The sequence below is a fragment of the Emydura macquarii genome, unplaced genomic scaffold (assembly GCF_026122565.2).
Source record: "Emydura macquarii macquarii isolate MOO-44397 ecotype Brisbane River unplaced genomic scaffold, CSIRO-AGI_Emac_v2 contig_3062, whole genome shotgun sequence".
Classification (NCBI taxonomy): Eukaryota; Metazoa; Chordata; order Testudines; family Chelidae; genus Emydura; species Emydura macquarii.
The window spans coordinates 5,112,528-5,131,077 of NW_027133199.1; the positions used below are offsets into that span (position 1 = coordinate 5,112,528).

The 18,550-nt window shown below is 40.2% G+C and overlaps 1 protein-coding gene across 4 annotated transcripts in view; it reads left to right on the forward strand.

Annotated features, from left to right (window-relative positions):
* RAB28 (RAB28, member RAS oncogene family) overlaps positions 1-18,550 on the forward strand; it is an 86,612-nt gene that overhangs the window by 18,996 nt on the left and 49,066 nt on the right. For all 4 annotated transcript variants that reach the window (XM_067530328.1, XM_067530326.1, XM_067530329.1 and 1 more), the window contains exon 4: positions 2,220-2,349. In XM_067530328.1, coding sequence (XP_067386429.1) covers positions 2,220-2,349 — 130 coding nt within the window. The remainder of the gene's footprint in view (positions 1-2,219; positions 2,350-18,550) is intronic.

Genomic DNA, 18,550 nt, shown 5'->3' on the forward strand with positions numbered 1-18,550 from the left:
CACTTCTTTCATTTATGCTGTAAATATATTTCAGACCCACTCCAATCTGTCAGCTCTATAATTGCAGTCCCTATCCACATCTCTAGTGTAAAGTATCCTTCAGAGTTGGCATATGCTGTTCCATAAATTAGCTTGTTAATAGAATAAGAGTAGAGCAGACCGTATCTTCTCTAGAGACCAGCAAATCATTTCTGCAATACACTCAGCTTCCAGTGGACTATTTTTGCAAGTACTCTACAATTCAGAAACAAAAAACACTCAGATGTACAGTAAGATAGGCATAATGTCTCCATTGCCTGAACGCTATTATATAAACAGGGAATATTTGCTATATTTGCTGGAGACTAAAGAATTAACATACTGTTCACAGCATGGTATCCTCCATAAATTCTCAAACTACTTTCTTTCTCATGGTGGGGCAATGTGCTATTTCTGTGTTACCAGGCTAATTTTAATTTTTCTTTTTCTTTCTAATTTTTTATCCTTTAAAAATGCCTCATTTTGAGTGCATTTAATATGCATATTGGAGAAATAACAAGGTTTAGTTTTATATCTGTTCATTCTGTACTTAAAGTATTGTAAGTTTGGGGAGGATACACTGTATTTCTTTTAATAGAAAATGAAGGTTGAATCTCTGCTTTCACTAGAAAGCAGAACTAAATCTTGCATGAGTTGTGACCTGTACCTTCATAATTGTAAAATTAAGAATAAGTCATTGGTAGAGTATTATATGTTATCTTTTTAATGGGGCAAAAACTAAGCTTACAGAATAGTGTTCAGTGTCAAGGACCTAAAACAGTCTTTCCTGGCTTACATCTCTTGCCTTGTCTTCTATTGTACCCCTGCTACCCCACCTGTCAAATAATAGAGTAACACTGGCATAAAACTAGAGAGCCATTGTTGAAGCAGGCCTAATGCTCTCTTTAAATTGTATACGTCAATTTGTGGATATCCTGGATTGCAATCAAAGAGTTGGAAGGAGATGGTGGCAGAGAGACATCTGATTCAGTGAGTGAGGTAAAGGAGAAGAGGCTATTGCATGGGGAAGAGGGTGAAAGGGGGTCATGCTAGTTCTTGTCAATCTCCTTGAAGGAGCTGATGATGCTGTGCAGAGACAGTGGAATTAGAGTTGTTGTAGGTTGTAAGCAGGCTTCTGAAGGAATAGTAAAGCTGTTTTGCAAGGAAGTTGGTGGCACATGAGGAGAAAAAGGATGGATTTGTAGTGGAGGAACTCTACATGGTTTTTGTGACTTTCTTTAGAGGTGTATAGAAGGATGGGGAACAGGAGCAGCAGAAGCAGATTCTGAATGTGAGCCTGGGCTATGGGATGTTTGGATGGAACAGTGGGAGAGAAGGACAAAAGAGTCAATAATGAAGAAGAAAATGAAGATTAGAGCTGACCATGGAATCTATGGAGAAGAAAAGATGAAGGGATAGGCTAAAGACTGCAGGGAAGTCAGGGATGTCATTAGCGTTTTGCTACAAAGTAATGGACTTTATGGGAAACCTGATTTATATCTGTCTTTTGAATATTTCTCACTTAGTACCTGAACTAAAGTCTGTTGAAGTCAATGGTAGTCTCTCCATTGACCTATTCTGGAATTTTCATCAGGCCCTTAGAATTTTGTTAAAATACTTCTTACTTCTTTCTTGCCTTCTAGAACAGTAAAGGGATGGAGCTGGGTTTTTGCCCCAACTGGGGGAACAGAAGCAGCAGGCAGGCAATAAGAAATATGTGATTCACAATTTAAAAAAAAATAAAAATAAAAATCTGGAAACTTGTGGTGAAAACTAGATGGGTAGCAGCCCTTCTACAGCTTTAGTTTTCACAATATTAACTTTCATTTTAAAAAGCTTTTAAGTTTTTTAAAAGAAATGTAAATGTTGGACAGTGCATTCTAATATGAGTAAAATACTGATTGCTGTTTTTCTTTGCTAAATTTCCCTTGTGTTTTTCTAGCTTTGATACAATTAATATCTGAATAATAATGTGTGTACTGCTGTGACTGTTTATCATATACAAATACTTATTTAGTGGTATTGCTTGAGTCCTAACTGTTCAGTTTGGACTACAAAAATAATAAAATACATTTACAATTAGTAGCATCTCATATTTTTGAAGAATCTTAAAAATAAACTTTAATATGAATTTAATAGTACCTTGTTTCAGTGAATAACTTTTGTCAATTTATAATTTCAAATATATCTTTTCTTATCAGGGTGTCCTTTTGGTGTATGACATAACCAATTACCAGAGCTTTGAAAATTTAGAAGACTGGTATAATATGGTAAAGAAAGCGAATGAAGAATCAGAAATTCAGCCACTTGTGGCCTTGGTAGGCAATAAAAGTAAGTTACTAATTCAGAAATGCTAGTTAACTGAAGTACTTTGACTGCTTGTCTAATATAAAGAAATACCATAAGACACATAGTTAGTTACAATGGAACAACGTGATGTTTTGTGCATTAGGTCTTCCTAAATTCTATTATTTTAACAGTGACTGTCTTTGCTAGGTAGAAATCAATTAATAAAATAATCCACTTCCATAATTTAAAAGCATGGAATTAAGGTTTAAGCATAAAAGAAGAGATTTTTTTCAGAAGCATTTTTATTTTTCTTGTATACCATCTATAGTTTAAAGGTGGATTATTCTCCCCATAGCTCTCTTGGTATTTTTCTTTTACTGTAAATCACTTTTTCATCATCATAACAGTCTGATACTTTTCTTACTCCTAATCATCAAAACTCTTATTAAGAAATTATTTCCCATTCATAAAAACACCAACTGGATCCTAATTTCCTCCTGCTTTTAACCAGTCTTTCAGAAACTCCCCGATTAGCAAACCACTGGGCTTGATCCCACTTCTCCTAATCCTTTTACCATTAAATTCAATAGGAGCAGGATATGCCGAGTTTAAAAACAAAGCTGTGCAATGGAAAATTCTAATAACGTTTAGTAATGGAAATATATTTATTTAAATAACACAAAGAATAAAATAGATTGTGATTTTCTCAAATTTATGTTCATGTCAAGACCAAACCTGTTACATTTCATTCCGAAAGGTAATGTTTTGAAACTGTTACAAGCAACTGAAAGTAAAATTAAGATGATACTTTCATTCCTAACCCTTAACTCCATAGTTGCTACTGCTGTGCTTTAACTATTTCTGTTGTTAATTATGAATGACTACTTTTTTTTTTCTGGAAAGAACACAGAGAAATACTTAGTTACAATATATCAATAGCACTTTTGAAAGTATAAGTAGACTCTGTTGTACTGTAGCACACCAGAGCCAATAATGCAGATTCTGTTGAAATCCAAATGAAAAAATACTTGTCATTGATTTATGTTTTGCCTAGAAATTGGACTTTCTAACTGGAGTTGTGAAAGCTTGTAAAGTATTTACAAGAGGATACACATAAATAATGTTCTTTTGCTAGAATGACACCATCAGAGACAATCAGACATTGATTTGCAATTTCAGTAGGAGGCGAGAGCTGTATCTCTGTGTTATAACCTGTCAAATTCTTTTCTCAGTTACATACATGAAATCTCATTAAACTGGTGGAACTCACTGAGTGCAACTGAAAGTAGATTTTGGTTTTATAGGTCTGCATGAATTTTTGAACAGCAGACTAACATTGACCCAGAAAAGGGCTTGTAGTTTTTAAATACATCAGTTGGACGAGTGGGGTACCTTTTTATCTGTTTTTATTCTGTGGTGAGCTGTATATGAAGATAAAGCAAAATATAATTTTCTTGTGGTCCTAAAGAATGTATAGTGTTACAGAAATCTCTAGATGTATGGCATCTTTACAGAGGAGGGGAGCAGGGAATGCTACACAGATGAGTAATTCTTTTGTATTCAAATGCTTTATTGGTATTAAAGTATGACAAGAATGAAGCATTTAGAAATTTATGACCTTTCCAGTCTTTACAACAGGAAGAGGAAATCAAAGAAGACTTCTATCTCAATGTGTCCTGAGCACTTTACTGTACTCATACTCCTGTTGTGACACAAACAGGCAGACAGCAAGATCAGTACTCACAGGAGAAGTATAGTTTTGATGCCTGTGTATCACAGGGGTTAAAGCTAACACATTGATGACTGCCAAATATTTCTAAATAAATGCATTCCATTCAGAATGGCTCAGCTTCTGCAATCAGTTGATGATGATAGGATACTGTATCAGGAGCTGAGACTATTTGGAACTCATAGATTTAAAGGTCCAAAGGGAGCATTACGATCATCTAGTCTGACCTCCTGCATAACACAGGCCAAATAATCTCATCCAATGATTTCTGCCTCAATACCATAATTTGTATGAGCTACAGCATATTTTTTAGAAGGCTATCCAGATGTATTGACTGAAAGACCATGAGTGATGGTGAGTTCACCATATCCCTTGGTAATTTGTTCCAATGGCCAATTACTCTCAGAAAATGGCAAAAAATTCTGCGCACCAAGCAGTTCCGATTAAAATCAGTACTTTTGAAAATCAGGCCACTATTTAGGTAAATCCACTGTTGGAGCTGCTGTGATGCAAATGTGCAGGGCCATCAATAGGCTTCTACTAAGAAGGGTAGTGACTTTGGGAAATGTGCAGGATATAGTAGGCGGGTTTGCTGCAATGGGGTTTCCAAACTGGGGGGGGGGGAGGGCAATAGAAGGCACGCATATCCCTATCCTAGCACCTGACCACCTTGCTTTAAAGTACATAAATCAGAAGGGATACTTCTCAATAGTGTTGCAGGCCCTTGTGGATCACAGGGGATGTTCATGAATGTGGGGTGGTCTGGAAAGGTGCATGACGCGCACATGTTTAGGAACTCGGATCTGTTCAATAAAATGCAGGCGAGCACTTTCTTCATGACCAAAAAATAAACATTGGGGATGTGGAAATGCCAATAGTTATCCTGGGAGATCCTGCGTACTCCTTGCTCCCTTGGCTAATGAATCCGTACACTGGGCACCTGGACAGCGAGAAGGAGCAGTTCAGTAACAGACTCAGCAAGTGTAGAATGGCGGTGGAATGTGCATTTGGCCGTTTAAAAGCCAGATGGAGGTGTCTGCTTACTAGGCTTGACATCAGTGAAAGGAACATCCCATCAGTTATATCTGCGTACTATGTGCTCCATAATTTGTGTGAAACAAAGGGGGAAAAGTTCCCCTAGGGTTGGGCCGTGGAGGCTGATAGGCTAGCTGCAAATTTTGAGCAGCCAAATTCCAGCGCTATGCTCAAAGCCAACCATGGAGCGCTTCAGCTTCAGGAAACATTGAAAAACTAGTTTTGCAATGAATGCAATAATGTATGTCTGTGCTGTGCCTTTATTTCCCATCCCCCACCCTTACACCAGTGATCCCCTCCCGTTCTCTACCCACCCAAGCTATGAATTAGACCGATGTTTTTTGATGCCACAAAGTTTTATTTGTGACCCGTTTTAATGGGGGGAAAGGAGGATAACTTAACGTTGTAAAGAGTCACTATGTAAGCAACTGTGCTTGCGTGCAGTTCTCAAAGGGGCCATCGCATCCTTCTGCTCGCCTCCATCGGTGTGGAGTACAGCACGTACTGCACCCTGCTCAGTCTCTTCCAAGACCACTTGGGGATGGGAGCCGATAACAAAGCGGTAGGTGGTGCAGCGTTTTGAAGGGATTGTAGAAGGGGGCCTGTCCTGCTGTTTCTCTTCCTGGAGCTCTACCGGCTGCCTCAGCATGTTGGACTGATCCCTCATAATGTGCAAAATCTCCTGTTGCATATCATGCTCCTGCTCCTGTGCAGATCTTCTGTATTCCATGTCTTGTTTTTCAGACAAGGACATCCTCCAGGCTCCGAGCTCTGTGTCAGCAGCTGCGGAGGTGTTCATTAGTTTGCTGAACATGTCATCCTGCTTTTTTTTTTTTTTTTTTTTTCTTTTCTGCTTCCTAATCTGGGAAAGTCTTTCAGCTGGAGTTCAGCAAGAGGGGCCAAAGGCCGAGGTGTCTACTGTAGGATAAGCAAAGCACAAAGTTGCCATTGTTAGCTGACCCAAAATAGTAAAGGAAATGTTACAATGTAAAAAGTATTCCCCTTCATATTCACAAGGCTAAGCCAGACCCGCATTCCATTCTGTACATCTCGGAAGGGTCGGACTGGCGTTACAGACATGATGCAAGGGCCCCTTGCTTACCTGTTAGAGAGATGCTTCATTAGCACTACAATCCACACTTGAGCAAGGAGAGGGATCACTGGGCTCCCCTTTAACATGCCAAAGACTGGTTTGGGAGGTGGTGGGCAAAACAGATTAGAGGACACTGAGGGTGAATTGTAGCGGCAGAAAACATAGGGCAACCAGTGTCCCGACCCATAATGCCCATTGCAACAGTACTAGGACTAGGAATAGTCTTGGGGAGGTGTCCAGGGACCCTCTCCATGGCAGAGGAATGAAATGGAGTGACTGTATTGGTTGGGTACTTTAAACTTGCGCCATCTTCCCCTAGGTGACCATGTGTGATCTCAGTCTCCTGAGGGTAACGCAGGCGGAAAGGGAAGATTTGCTGCAAGCATTGGAGTACAGGCCTGGCCCTTATGCCATGTTTCGTGATGATGCCTGCTCATTTAATAGCAGAGTGACGAGGAAAAGGTATCCTACCGTGGTGGAAGGAATAAGGCTGCCCTTCCCAGAAACCTGCAGAGATTAACAGTTTACCTGCATGAAAGTTTCCTTGGGATATCCACAGAGGATTCTCGGAGCATACCTCTGCACATAAATAGTCTATTCCAAGAGTAATCCTCCACTGAAGTTTGCCACCACACAGTAAGACCTTCCCCTCTAAAATAAACTCCTTTTAAGAAGCTGGACTGGGGACATAACCACAAAAAAAAAAAAAAAATTTGCCCCACACACTCACCAGTCACTTGCCCCACACATCTCAATCAGTCCCGCTGTCTTGTGTGTGGCCGGACTGCTGTGGGGTAACAAACGGGTCCTGGCTCTCAGGGAGAATGGATACCCTGCTCTCCTCATCCTCCTCATCCACAGAGTCCTCATTCGTCCTGGACTGGGATTATTTGGAGGTATCGATGCTGCATGATGGCACAGTGGTGGGGTCACCATTGAGAATTGCATGCAGCTCCTCATAAAAGCGGCATATTTTGTGCGAGGAGTCAGAACGGCTGTTAGCTTTCCTAGTTTTCTAATAAGCCTGCCTCAGCTCTTTGATCTTAACGCGGCACTGCTGCGCGTCCCTGTTGTGCCTCTTCTCCAACATGCTGCGAGATATCTTCTCGTATATATCTAAATTTCTTTTGCTGGCTCTGAGCTGAGCCAGAATAGACTCTTCGCCCCACAGACCGATGAGTTCCAAGACCTCTGGTTAACTCCAAGCTGGAGCGCATTTGGGCTGTGCAGTCGCCATGAGTAGTTCAGGTACAAAGCTCTCTCTGTGCTGTCTAAACCAGAAATGGAAATTCAAAATTTCCCGGGGCTTGAGTGGAGGAGCTATTTCCTGTTTACATGATCACTTTACAGCAGAGTGTGACTGTCCAGAGCGGTCACAACAGGGCATTATGGAATACCTCCCAGAGGCCAATGGCGTCAATATATGTTGCACTCTGCCTACACTGATGCTAATTTGACCCATGGAATTCGAATTCAGTGCTACGCCACTTGCAGAGGTGGTTTTATTTTTACTGTGCTTTAAATCAATGGAACTTATGTGCCAGGGGAGACGCATACTTTAGGGGGTCGACATAAGTGGTGTTATGTCAACCTCCATTACCAGCGTAGACCAGGCCTAACTTTTCAGTATAGTACAAAATTTCTAGTTGACAATCACATGTGCTTTTCTTTTATAACTTTCTGGAATATCTCTGCTTTATACTACAGAGAAAAATTAGATAGGAAATTTTTCATTTAAAATATGCTTTAGCCCCTTGATATTATATGCTCCCTGTATAGTTAGTTTCTTTAAAGTCTTTCAGACTTGTCTACAGAAGCAGATCCCCTAAGGCAAGCAGGATAATCTGACCTTGCTTAACTTCCAGGAAATTAAACCATCCTGAAGTAGGAGAGACTGAAGAAATCCCCAAATTTAGGGGATAGTCCCTCCCTTCCCTGTCTCCCATCCCCCCCCGTGCAACACACCAGCCCTACTTCAAGAGAACTATACTGTTTGTTAATTTAGTTATGACTTTTTTAGGAGACTTAGGGTCAGTTGAGGGCCCTTAAATTCTTTAGGGTTTTATCCTCTTCTTGTTTCTTGAGTGTTTAGTTCATCTCTGGGCAGCAGGAAACAAGGAGATTAAATTGTTAGGAGCAGGAGGCAGAAGAAAACACAAGAATTTAGGGGAGCCATTCTCCTATGAGAAAACAGCAGTTTTCTTGAGGATATATGGTCTCTCTTCTCCTAGGCATCTGTTATGGTGGGTTTTTTTCCCCCTCTTCCTTCTTTCTCCTTTACTTCCCCACATCCTATCTGTGTTCTCATCAGGCTCAGTCTGAGGCCTTGTCTACACTCAAAATAAGTCGACCTAACATACATTGACTTACAGCCAAATTACTACGGTGGCTGACATCCCCACACACTGCCCTCCTTGGGTCGGTGGAGTGCGTCCTCACCAGGAGCACTTCTACTGACAGAAGAGGGGCAGTGTAGGGAGCTGAGAGACACAGGCTGGCTCCAGGCAGGCTGTCCCCCCTTCCCCCACTCCCAGTTCCCCACTGGGAACCAGCTCCAGGCTTCTTCCCTCCCTGTTCCCCACCAGGAGCTGAGGGAAGCCACCAGGGGCTTACCCCTTCCCTGTTCCCAGGGGGAAGCAGCTCGGGGCTTCTCACCCCTCGAGAGTGGGGTCCAGCTGCCCCGGCTTCTAGCCCCTCCTCCCCCGCCCGCTCCCCACTGGGAGCCAGGCAACCTTGTCAATTTCATGGCCAGGGCTTCTCTCCTTCCCTCCTGGAGCTGGTCCAGCAGCCTATGGCTTTTCCTCCCACTCCCCACTGGTTTTCTTGTCAGTTTGAGGTCTGGGCTGGAGCCCTGAAATGGACAAGAATGACAGATGTAAGGGAACCTTCTACATTGACACTGTCACCCTATCTATGCCGACATAATAAAACCACCTCAACAAGAGGTGTAGGGCTTATGTCACATATCAAGGGAGTTACATCGGTGGAAGGAGCATTTGAATGTGTATACCTCCATTGTTTTGTCGACAGAAGCTGACTTTTGTCGTCAAAACTCTGTAGTGTAGACTAGCCTTGCGAGAGCCCAAGTAACGAGTGTAGCCAAGGTTCCACCCAAACTTGCGTCCTGCATTTGCAGCCCATTGTCAATTGATGTAATTGCTCAATCACATCAGCACTCTCAGGCTTTTCTTTTTGTTTGTTCAGTAAGCAACAAATTAAAATTCCACGTTTATTTTTGGCAGCAAAATTAAATACTGAATTTCACATTTGTTGTCAAATCAGTGATGACTGTACTAATACAGCCTTTCTAAAGCAGGAATGTTAACAGCAAAAGTAAAGAATTTCATTTAGTATTGTAATTGACTTTAGCAAAGTTCTATTGTACTAGATATTAATCTACACACCAGGGAATGGTGGGATGAGCCCTGCTTCTTAGCAAAGATTTAAAAAAAAGCTGTGTTGACTTTACACTTTTATAATGATACTGTTCTACAAGTATGTTAAGTATTATCGCAAACTAAGATAAGTAAATTTTGTGCAGCAATATCTTTGGGGTTTTTTTTTTTTTTTTTTTTTTTTAACTTAAACTGTGTTTACCTACTAACAATTCAGTAATTCACTATAGATTTGCTCATTAGTGTGAGTTAGAATGGCTCAACTATATTTTATTTGACTGGTGCTTTGTTTTTTTTTTTTTTTTACTTTGACTCTAGTTCTTTTATACTTTCTGTATCTGATGTATAAACAGACTCCTCAAATGTCAAACCAACATTCTCTGTGGATATATTGTAAACAAAAATTAACCCAGGTTGCCTGGGAGCTACACTCTTTTTGATTTATAGCTGCCTAGATGGTCTCAGGGCGGTGGTTATCTGTAAATTATATTGGGGGTAGGAATTATCAGGCACCAGTGTATGGTGGATGGATGAATGATTTCTACTTTAAGAGATATTAACCAGATCCTCTCCCCAATAAAGACTAATAACTCAGATTTTTAAACAGTCTTCATGACAGATGGGGGCATAGAGGAGAGTGTATCAACACTAATTAAGAATGTTGACTCTATGTTCGCCTTAGCCATGATTAATTGATCTTGGAGTGCTATCTCTGAACAGAAAATGATGTGCTGTTATATTGTGAAGTTTAAAGGTTATATTTTAGTGTACCCTTTAACTTACATTCACAAAAAACACAAGCTTATTACCTATCTTATCTGACCACAAAAAGAAACATTTTCCAGTCCACAAATGAATGTTTGGCTTTACGGTGAACTCATATGAATCTTTTCTGTAGCAGGGCTTTCCTGGTGTGCTTCAGGTCCAGGCATTGATTAACTGGGGAATAAAGGGAAACTGAGGCAAACGTCAAACTGTGGGTATTTTCTCAATAACCTTCCCTTTCTGGGAGGCTGGCTTGTTTATTATAAAGTTCAAAAGAACACAAATCTTCCACCAACCTTTCAAGCTGTCTTCTGCTCCCTGCAGGCTTGCACTGCCTAGGTCCTCTGCCTGGGATCTAAGGAGAATCTCTGTGTTGAGCAGTTCACACAATTCTCCTGCTCATACGAGTCTCTCCTGACTGAGCTCAAGTTGGTCGTATAGCCTATAGCAGGCCTGTTCCTAGGCCAGGTCTACACTGAGAAAGTTTTGTCAGAATAGCTCTGCTGGGGTGCCAAAAAACCACATATCCCAGCCAGCCAGAACTATGCCAGCAACCCCCCCCTCCCCTCTCTCTCTCTCACACTCACACTCACACACACACTCACTCACACACACACAGAGTTTAGATAGAGTTTTGGCAACAGAAGAGTGCTTCTGTTGGCATAGCTAATGTTTTCCGGGGAAGTGGTATTACCATATTGATAGAAAAACTCCTTGTCGGCATACGTTGCATCTTCTCTACAGGGCTCTGCTGGTATAACTATATTAGTATAGTTTTATCAGCAACACGTGTCTAGTGTAGATTAGCTCCCGCTCACATGCTGCCATCATATGACCCCTGAACTGAGTGATAAACTAGTCAAAGATGAGGCTGAACCCCCATGTCTTCCTTAAGCTCACCCTGTGATACAGCCCATCTGCCAAGTTGTTTGTGTGGATCTAGAATATTATCTTGTTTTAAATTGTGTGGAATACTCATCCCTACACAAATGAAAGATTAATAGGAAAATCTCACATTCCCTGCATGTTTTGTTTTGGTGGTGGTGTTTGGTCTTAACATCTGAAGAAACATTCAAGATAGGGAAAGAGAAAAATGTCTGGCGAAAAATGCCTTTTATGCAAAGTTATAAAATATTTGCATCGAATTCATGAATAAGTTCTTCATTATGTTGAGGACATGAGCAAATTAAAAACATATTTTTAAAACAAACTTCTTTACTTATGCTAATAAAAATGCATCAGAGGGGATATCTCAGTGGTATGGTCCTAACCCTAAGTTCCACTTTGTACAGTGTAACCTGGGATTCCTCGACCCAGTAACTTTTAGTCTCTGTGTGTCGGTATCAGGAAATAAACCAAAAGAAACGCAGTACCTCTCTTGCTATATGGCTGGCACAGACAAGTCAAAACCAAATGCTCTTAACTTTAAAGCTTTACTTTATTGGTCTACAGCAATTCCCATCAGAATGCTTTTACCGGAAGTCTCCATTTATTAGTCTTAAGCACATACAAACCACAAATAGGTGGTTAGGGTATCCCAAAACTTGATATTTAATGCCACAAGTCTGAAGCAGTCTTTGGGTGAATCAGTCACAGATTTCCTGATGGCTGGTCCTTCTCTCTGTGCCTGGAGATCTTTTCAATGTGTCCATGAAGTGATCCACCTGACTCAGACTTGCTACTTCCCTCTTATATCCCAAAAGTTACAGAGACGTGTCAATCAAAAGAATGTTATCTAGCTGACCAAACAAATCAAGCACTGGGCAAAAACAGGAGTAGGGACATGTCACTAAAAAAAAAAAAATTGTTACACAAGCAGTCTTAAGCTGTTAGCTAAATTTCCCCATACTGAGAATTCTAAAATATATCCAGCTTTCTATTTTTCACAAACATTCCCTCCAGCATAGTCAGAGAGAGAGCACACAGAGAGCCAGGCTCACTTCATGTGTTCATGGTCTACTCCCCTCTCCCAGCTGCCTTGGTTATGCTAAGTTCCTGCAAAGGCCTGTAAATGGCTAAGAGCAGCAAGCAGAATAATTGGTAGTCCATTGCAATAATTGGCAGTGGCTTGAACACCTGGCTGATTGCTAAAATGCCCCTGTACAGCAGGAAAGGGAGATAGAGATTGTGGCACTGCTGGCTGACTGCACTGCCAAAGCTGTCATAGGGACTACCACAGTGAAATTGCCATTGCTGGTAGGACAGCTTTGGGGCTGCTATTTGCAGTGTGGAATGGTAATAGTTACCCTGGCTTGAACCACCCATTTTGGAGCAAATAGGTCACGTGCTGTCTGAACCACAAGTTCATCCCTTCATTAGCTAGCCAAACATATAGTAGGTTGTGTAAGATAGAGGTAGTTGGGGGGTATTGATGTATAGTTCTGTAATGTCTACATAGATATGCTACATGAGTTGTGAAATGGTAATATGGCATGAGGAGGGTCCCCTGGAATGTATCCGAGAACCTGGATGTGGGTACCAAAAGGGTAAAATCAGGTCCTGGACTTAATAGCTCGATATTCACTTATCTGGACAAATGTACTTGATGCATCTGATCTCAAAGGGGAGCCCAGGTTCTGCTCATAGCCCCCATCCAGAATTCTTCTTGAAGTTATGTGGGAAGCCAGAATGGAGACTATATCTGTTAGACCATCCAATCTGCTAACCAGGGATTTCACTTTCTTTTTAGTTTCTTTCAAGGTTGAAGATGATTCTAGGACAGCTAGCTGTGATGGTGTAAGATGGCAGATCCCTGAGTTTTGGCAGTTCTTTGCCTTTGGAGGTCCCATGATGTGGCAGTCATAGCAAGGAACAGAGCAGCATAGGTATGAATCCTGTCAGTGCTGTAGCAAAAGAGGTTGCTTCAACTCATTGCCATCTTTATGGGCGTTGCCTGTGAAGTCCAAAGCCATTTCCTACAGGGATAGCTGAGATGGGCCTATGGTAAATCTGCTCTTTGGCTGACTGGATGGATTCTGCACTTCAGCTCAGTGGCTGAAGCTTGAAGCTGAAACGTATTTATAGCTATATAAATTAGTTGGACTCTAAAGATGTAGGGTCTAGTTCAGCCCTGATCTAAGCAGGTGTAATTCCATTCAGGGCTGTGGACTTGCACTCACGCCAGGCTGAATCTGATTTATGGAATATAATATTGCATAGACTACAAATGGAAATGTGTGTTCTGAACTTATCCCTATGTTGCTATCATATTGGGGGGAGGGGGGAACATTGGGGGGACGAGGGGAGAGAGGGGGATGATAGGGATTTGGGATGATTTGCAGCCTATTCTCAAGAGAGGACCAAGACAAGACTAGCAGAACTTTGGTAATCATGAGAATGGCCATACTGGGCCAGACCAACATCTAGCCCATTATCCTCTCTTCTGACAGTGGCCATTACCAGGTGCTTCAGAGGGAATGAATAGAACAGGTAATTATCAAGTGATCCATCCCATTGGCCATTCCCAGCCTCTGGCAAACAGCAATCCCTGCCTATCCTGGCTAATAGCCATTGATGGACCATCTTCCATGAACTTATCTAGTTCTTTTTTTTATCTAGTTCTAGAACTTATCTAGTTCCATTATAGACTTGGACTCACAAACATCCTCTGGCAAAGAGTTCCACAGGTTGACTGTGTATTGTGTGAAGAAATACTTCCTTTTGTTCATTTTAAACCTGCTGCCTATTAGTTTATTTTGGGGACTCCTAGTTCTTGAGTAATGAGAAGGAGCAAATAACACTTCCTTATTTACTTTCTCCACACCAGTCATGATTTTATGGACCTCTATCATATCTCCCCCTTACTTGTCTCATTTCCAAGATGAAAAGTCCCAGTCTTATTAATCTCTCCTCAGGTAGAATCTGTTCCCTACCCCTAATCATTTTAGTTGCCCTTTTCTGTACCTTTTCCAATTCCAGTATATCTTTTTTGAGATGGGGTGACCAGATCTGCAAACAGTATTCAAGATGTTGGCATACCATGGATTTATAAAGAGGCAATGCAATAGTTTCTGTCTTATCTATTCCTTTCCTAGTGATTTCCAACGTTTAGCTTTTTTTGACTGTCGCTGTACATTGAGTGGATGTTTTCAGAGAACTATTCACGATGACTCCAAGACCTCTTTCTTGAGTAGTAACAGCGAATTTAGACCCCATCATTTTATATGTATAGTTGGGATTACGTTTTCCAATGTGTATTAATTTGCATTTATCAACACTGAATTTCATCTGCCATTTTGTTGCCCTCTCACCCATTTTAGTGAGATCCCTTTGTAACTCTTCGCAATCTGCTTTGGACTTAACTATCTTGAGTAGTTTTGAATCATCTGCAAATTTTGCCATCTCACTGTTCATCCCTTTTTCCAGATCATTTATGAATATGTTGAACAGTACTGGTCCCAGTACAGATACTTGGGGGACGCCACTATTTTCCTTTCTCCATTCTGAAAATTGACCATTTATTCCTACCCTTTGTTTCCTGTCTTTTAACCGGTTACTGATCCGGGAGAGGACCTTCCCTCTTATCCTATGACTGCTTATTTTGCTTGAGAACCGTGGGTGAAGGGACCTTGTCAAAGGCTTTCTGAAAATCCAAGTACGCTATATCCACTGGATTCTCTTGGCCACATACTTATTGACCCCCTCAAAGAATTCTAGTAGATTGGTGGGGCATGATTTCCCTTTACAAAAAGCCATGTCGACTTCCCCAACAAATTGTATTCATCTACAGTAGAACCTCAGAGTTACGAACAACTGGGGAATGGAGGTTGTTCATAACTCTGAAATGTTCAAAACTGTGAACAAAATGTTATGGTTATTCTTTCGAAAGTTTACAGCTGAACATTGACTTAATACAGCTTTAAAACTTTACCATGCAGAAGAAAGATGCTGCTTTCCCTTTATTTTTTTAGTAGTTTGTTTAACACACTACTGTACTGTTTCTTTTTCTTTTCTTTTCTTTTCTTTTTTTTTTTGTCTGCTTCTGCTTGATTGCATATTTCTGGTTTCAAATGAGGTGTGCGGTTGACTGGTCAGTTTGTAACTCTGGTGTTTATAACTCTGAGTTTCTACTATAGGTGTCTGATAATTCTGTTCTTTACTATAGTTTCAACCAATTTGCCTGGTACTAAAGTTAGGCTTACTGGCCTGTAATTGCCAGGATTGCCTCTGGAGCATTTTTAAAAAATTGGCATCATATTAGCTATCCTCTAGTCACCTGGTTCAGAAGTGGATTTAAATGACAGGTTAGTAGTTCTGCAATTTCACATTTGAGTTCCTTTAGAACTCTTGGGTGGATACCATCTGGTCCTGGTAACTTACTGTTTAATTTATCAATTTGTTCCAAAACCTCCTCTGACACCTCAGTCTGGGAGAGTTCCTGAGATTTGTCACCTAAAATGGATGGCTCAGGTTTGGGAATCTCCCTCACGTCCTCAGCCGTGAAGACAGATGCAAGGAATTAATTTAGTTTCTCTGCAATAGCCTTATCTTCCTTCAGTGCTCCTTTAGCATCTCAATTGTCCAGTGGCCCCACTGGTTGTTTAGTAGGCTTCCTGCTTTTGATGTACCTAACATTTTTTTTGCTGTTACTTTTTGAGTCTTTAACTAGCTGTTCTTCAAATTCTTTTTTGGCCTTCCTAATTCTATTTTTCACTTGCCGGAGTTTATGCTCCTTTCTAGTTTCCTCAGTAGGATTTAACTTCCACTTTTTAAAGGATGCCATTTTGCCTTTCACTGCTTTTTACTTTGTTCAGCCATGTTGGCACTTTTTTGGTCCTCTTACTGTATTTTTTAATTTGGGGGTATACATTTAAATTGAGCTTCTGTTATGGTGTCTTTAAAAAGTTTCCTTGCAGCTTGTAGTGATTTCACTTTTGTACTGTACCTTTTAATTTCTGTTTAACTGATTTCCTCATTTTTGTATAGTTCCCCTTTCTGAAATTAAATGCTACCATGGTGGGCTCCTTTGATGCTCTTCCCCCATGCCCCAGGGATGTTAAATTTTGTTATATTATGGTCAATATTATCAAGCTGTTCAGTTCCATTCACTTCTTGGACCAGATACTGTACTCCACTTAGGACTAAATCAAGAATTGCTTCTCATCTTGTGGGTTCCAGGACTAGCTGCTCCATGAAGCAGTTATTGAAGGTGTCAAGAAGCTTATCTCTGCATCCTGTCCTGAGGTGATGTGTACCCAGTCAGTATCGGGATAGTTGAAATCCCCCATTATTATTGAGTTTTTTATTTTTATAGCCTCTCTAATTTCCCTGCACATTTCACGTCACTATCACCATCCTGGTCAGGTGATTGGTAGTATATCCCTGCTGCTATATTCTTATTATTCAAGGTCACCACTGAGATGCATTAACAGAGGAAGCTTGCACACTGCCAGTCTGCGCTAAACTCCAGCTAATATGCTGTTATTCACTTTCACTCAGAGTTTGAGGGAAAGTGTAGGCAGCTAAAAGAAAGAGTGGAATTAAATGAGCCCCACTGGCAAATCCCTTCTTTGTTACACTTTCTTTTGCTTATGAGGACAGAAACAACAAATCTGATTTATTTTTTCCACAGTTAAAATCTTTAGGTCAAAGTGTTTGTGCTGTTTTATTTGTGCTCATTTGTCATGCCTCCAAAGAACGACAGAAAATTAGATAGCCAGGTTCAAAGTCTGACAGAATATTGGTACTGTAACTGGGAGCTCAGATATCACTTCAGTGAGTGCTACAGAAAAAACAATAAATAAAATTTTAGCACACAATAATAGTTATGCTTAAATTTAGAGAACATACCATTAAAAATTACAAGTAGTAATAAACTATTTAAATAGAAAGGCTAGAATAGTATGGGTATCCTCTTTTTTTGTAATACACAAATAAAATGCTGAGAGATCATGTACTATTGCCACAGATTCTGTCTGTAGTTTATTTAGCAATGTGGACATACGTCTAATAAAAAAAGATGCTGCATAAGCCATAGTTCAGGCTGAATGTGCTTCTGTTTTTGGTTTAGGTAGAAATGTTTTTTCTGGCTGCGTCCTTCATACTTAGGTCTTCTTACAACAAATGGAAAGCCCTTAATTGTACCTCAGGGAATAGTTAATGTACAGTGGACATATGGTGGACAAAAGCTGAGTCTAGTAAATGAAATAAAATTATAAACAGAAAATGTGTGAATGTCTGCACAGTCTGATAGCTATGGAAGATATTGTGCTTGCCTGAGTAGCTTATTTAAAATTAATTTGCAGTTCCTTTCTATTAGTAGGTTAAAGTAATGGTGCAGTTTAAAATACATCAACATGACTTATAGAAATTAATTTTATATCTGTTTTATATGATTAAAAGAAGAATACTAAGCAATTTTTTAAAAACACAGAGCATGCACATTCATTCTTCGTAAAGTTTGTCTTCTCCACCATGTGACATAAATACAGTGTGATTTCACCAATGGAGATGAGACTTCTTGCATTTATGAAAAAGTTATAACATTTGATTGGGGGCAGTTAATCAGCATTAACCATGAACAGCTCTTGGGCTTTATGGATTCAAGCATTATATGTGGTTGCACTGCTCCAGCAAAAGGTTAAGTATTAATGGAAAATGTTCACAGCTCTTTTACTCAAAGAAAACATGTTACTTGTAAGTTTTCTTTTGATTTTTACTTTTACAGTTACATTGAATGTCTTCATTCATTTAGCCATCCATAAAGCAAATATTGTTGCACATGCACTGGATAATAAGTCTTTTTAGGACTACTTGTGTGGTATGTCACAGATCATTAACTGCAAGTAACCATCTGACTTGAGGGAAGTCTGGAAGCATCATTACAGTGAAATAAGCTTTTATTTCTGTATCACTGCAGCACATTGATTTGTAGGAATGTCTCCGTTAACTACTGTGGAAATATATTATCAGTGAGGAAAGCTGATGATAGAGGATAACCAATGTTCAAGTGTGAAAAGGACATTAACATCAGACTTTTGGACAAAGTAGGAAAGAAGTGCTATTATAGCATTATTTTTTCTTCAAGAACTAGATACCAGTCAGTAAATAATTGTTTTTGTAATTATTTCTTAACCAGTGGTTAAAATCAAGATTTGTAATAAACTAAAGAAGGAATGGTACAATGTTTATGCACACAGTGCAACTTCATCTGATTTGTGTATACTAAATGAATGTTTACTAAGTGGTGGGCAGACAGTGCGGAGGTGTGGGGTAGAATTACCATCC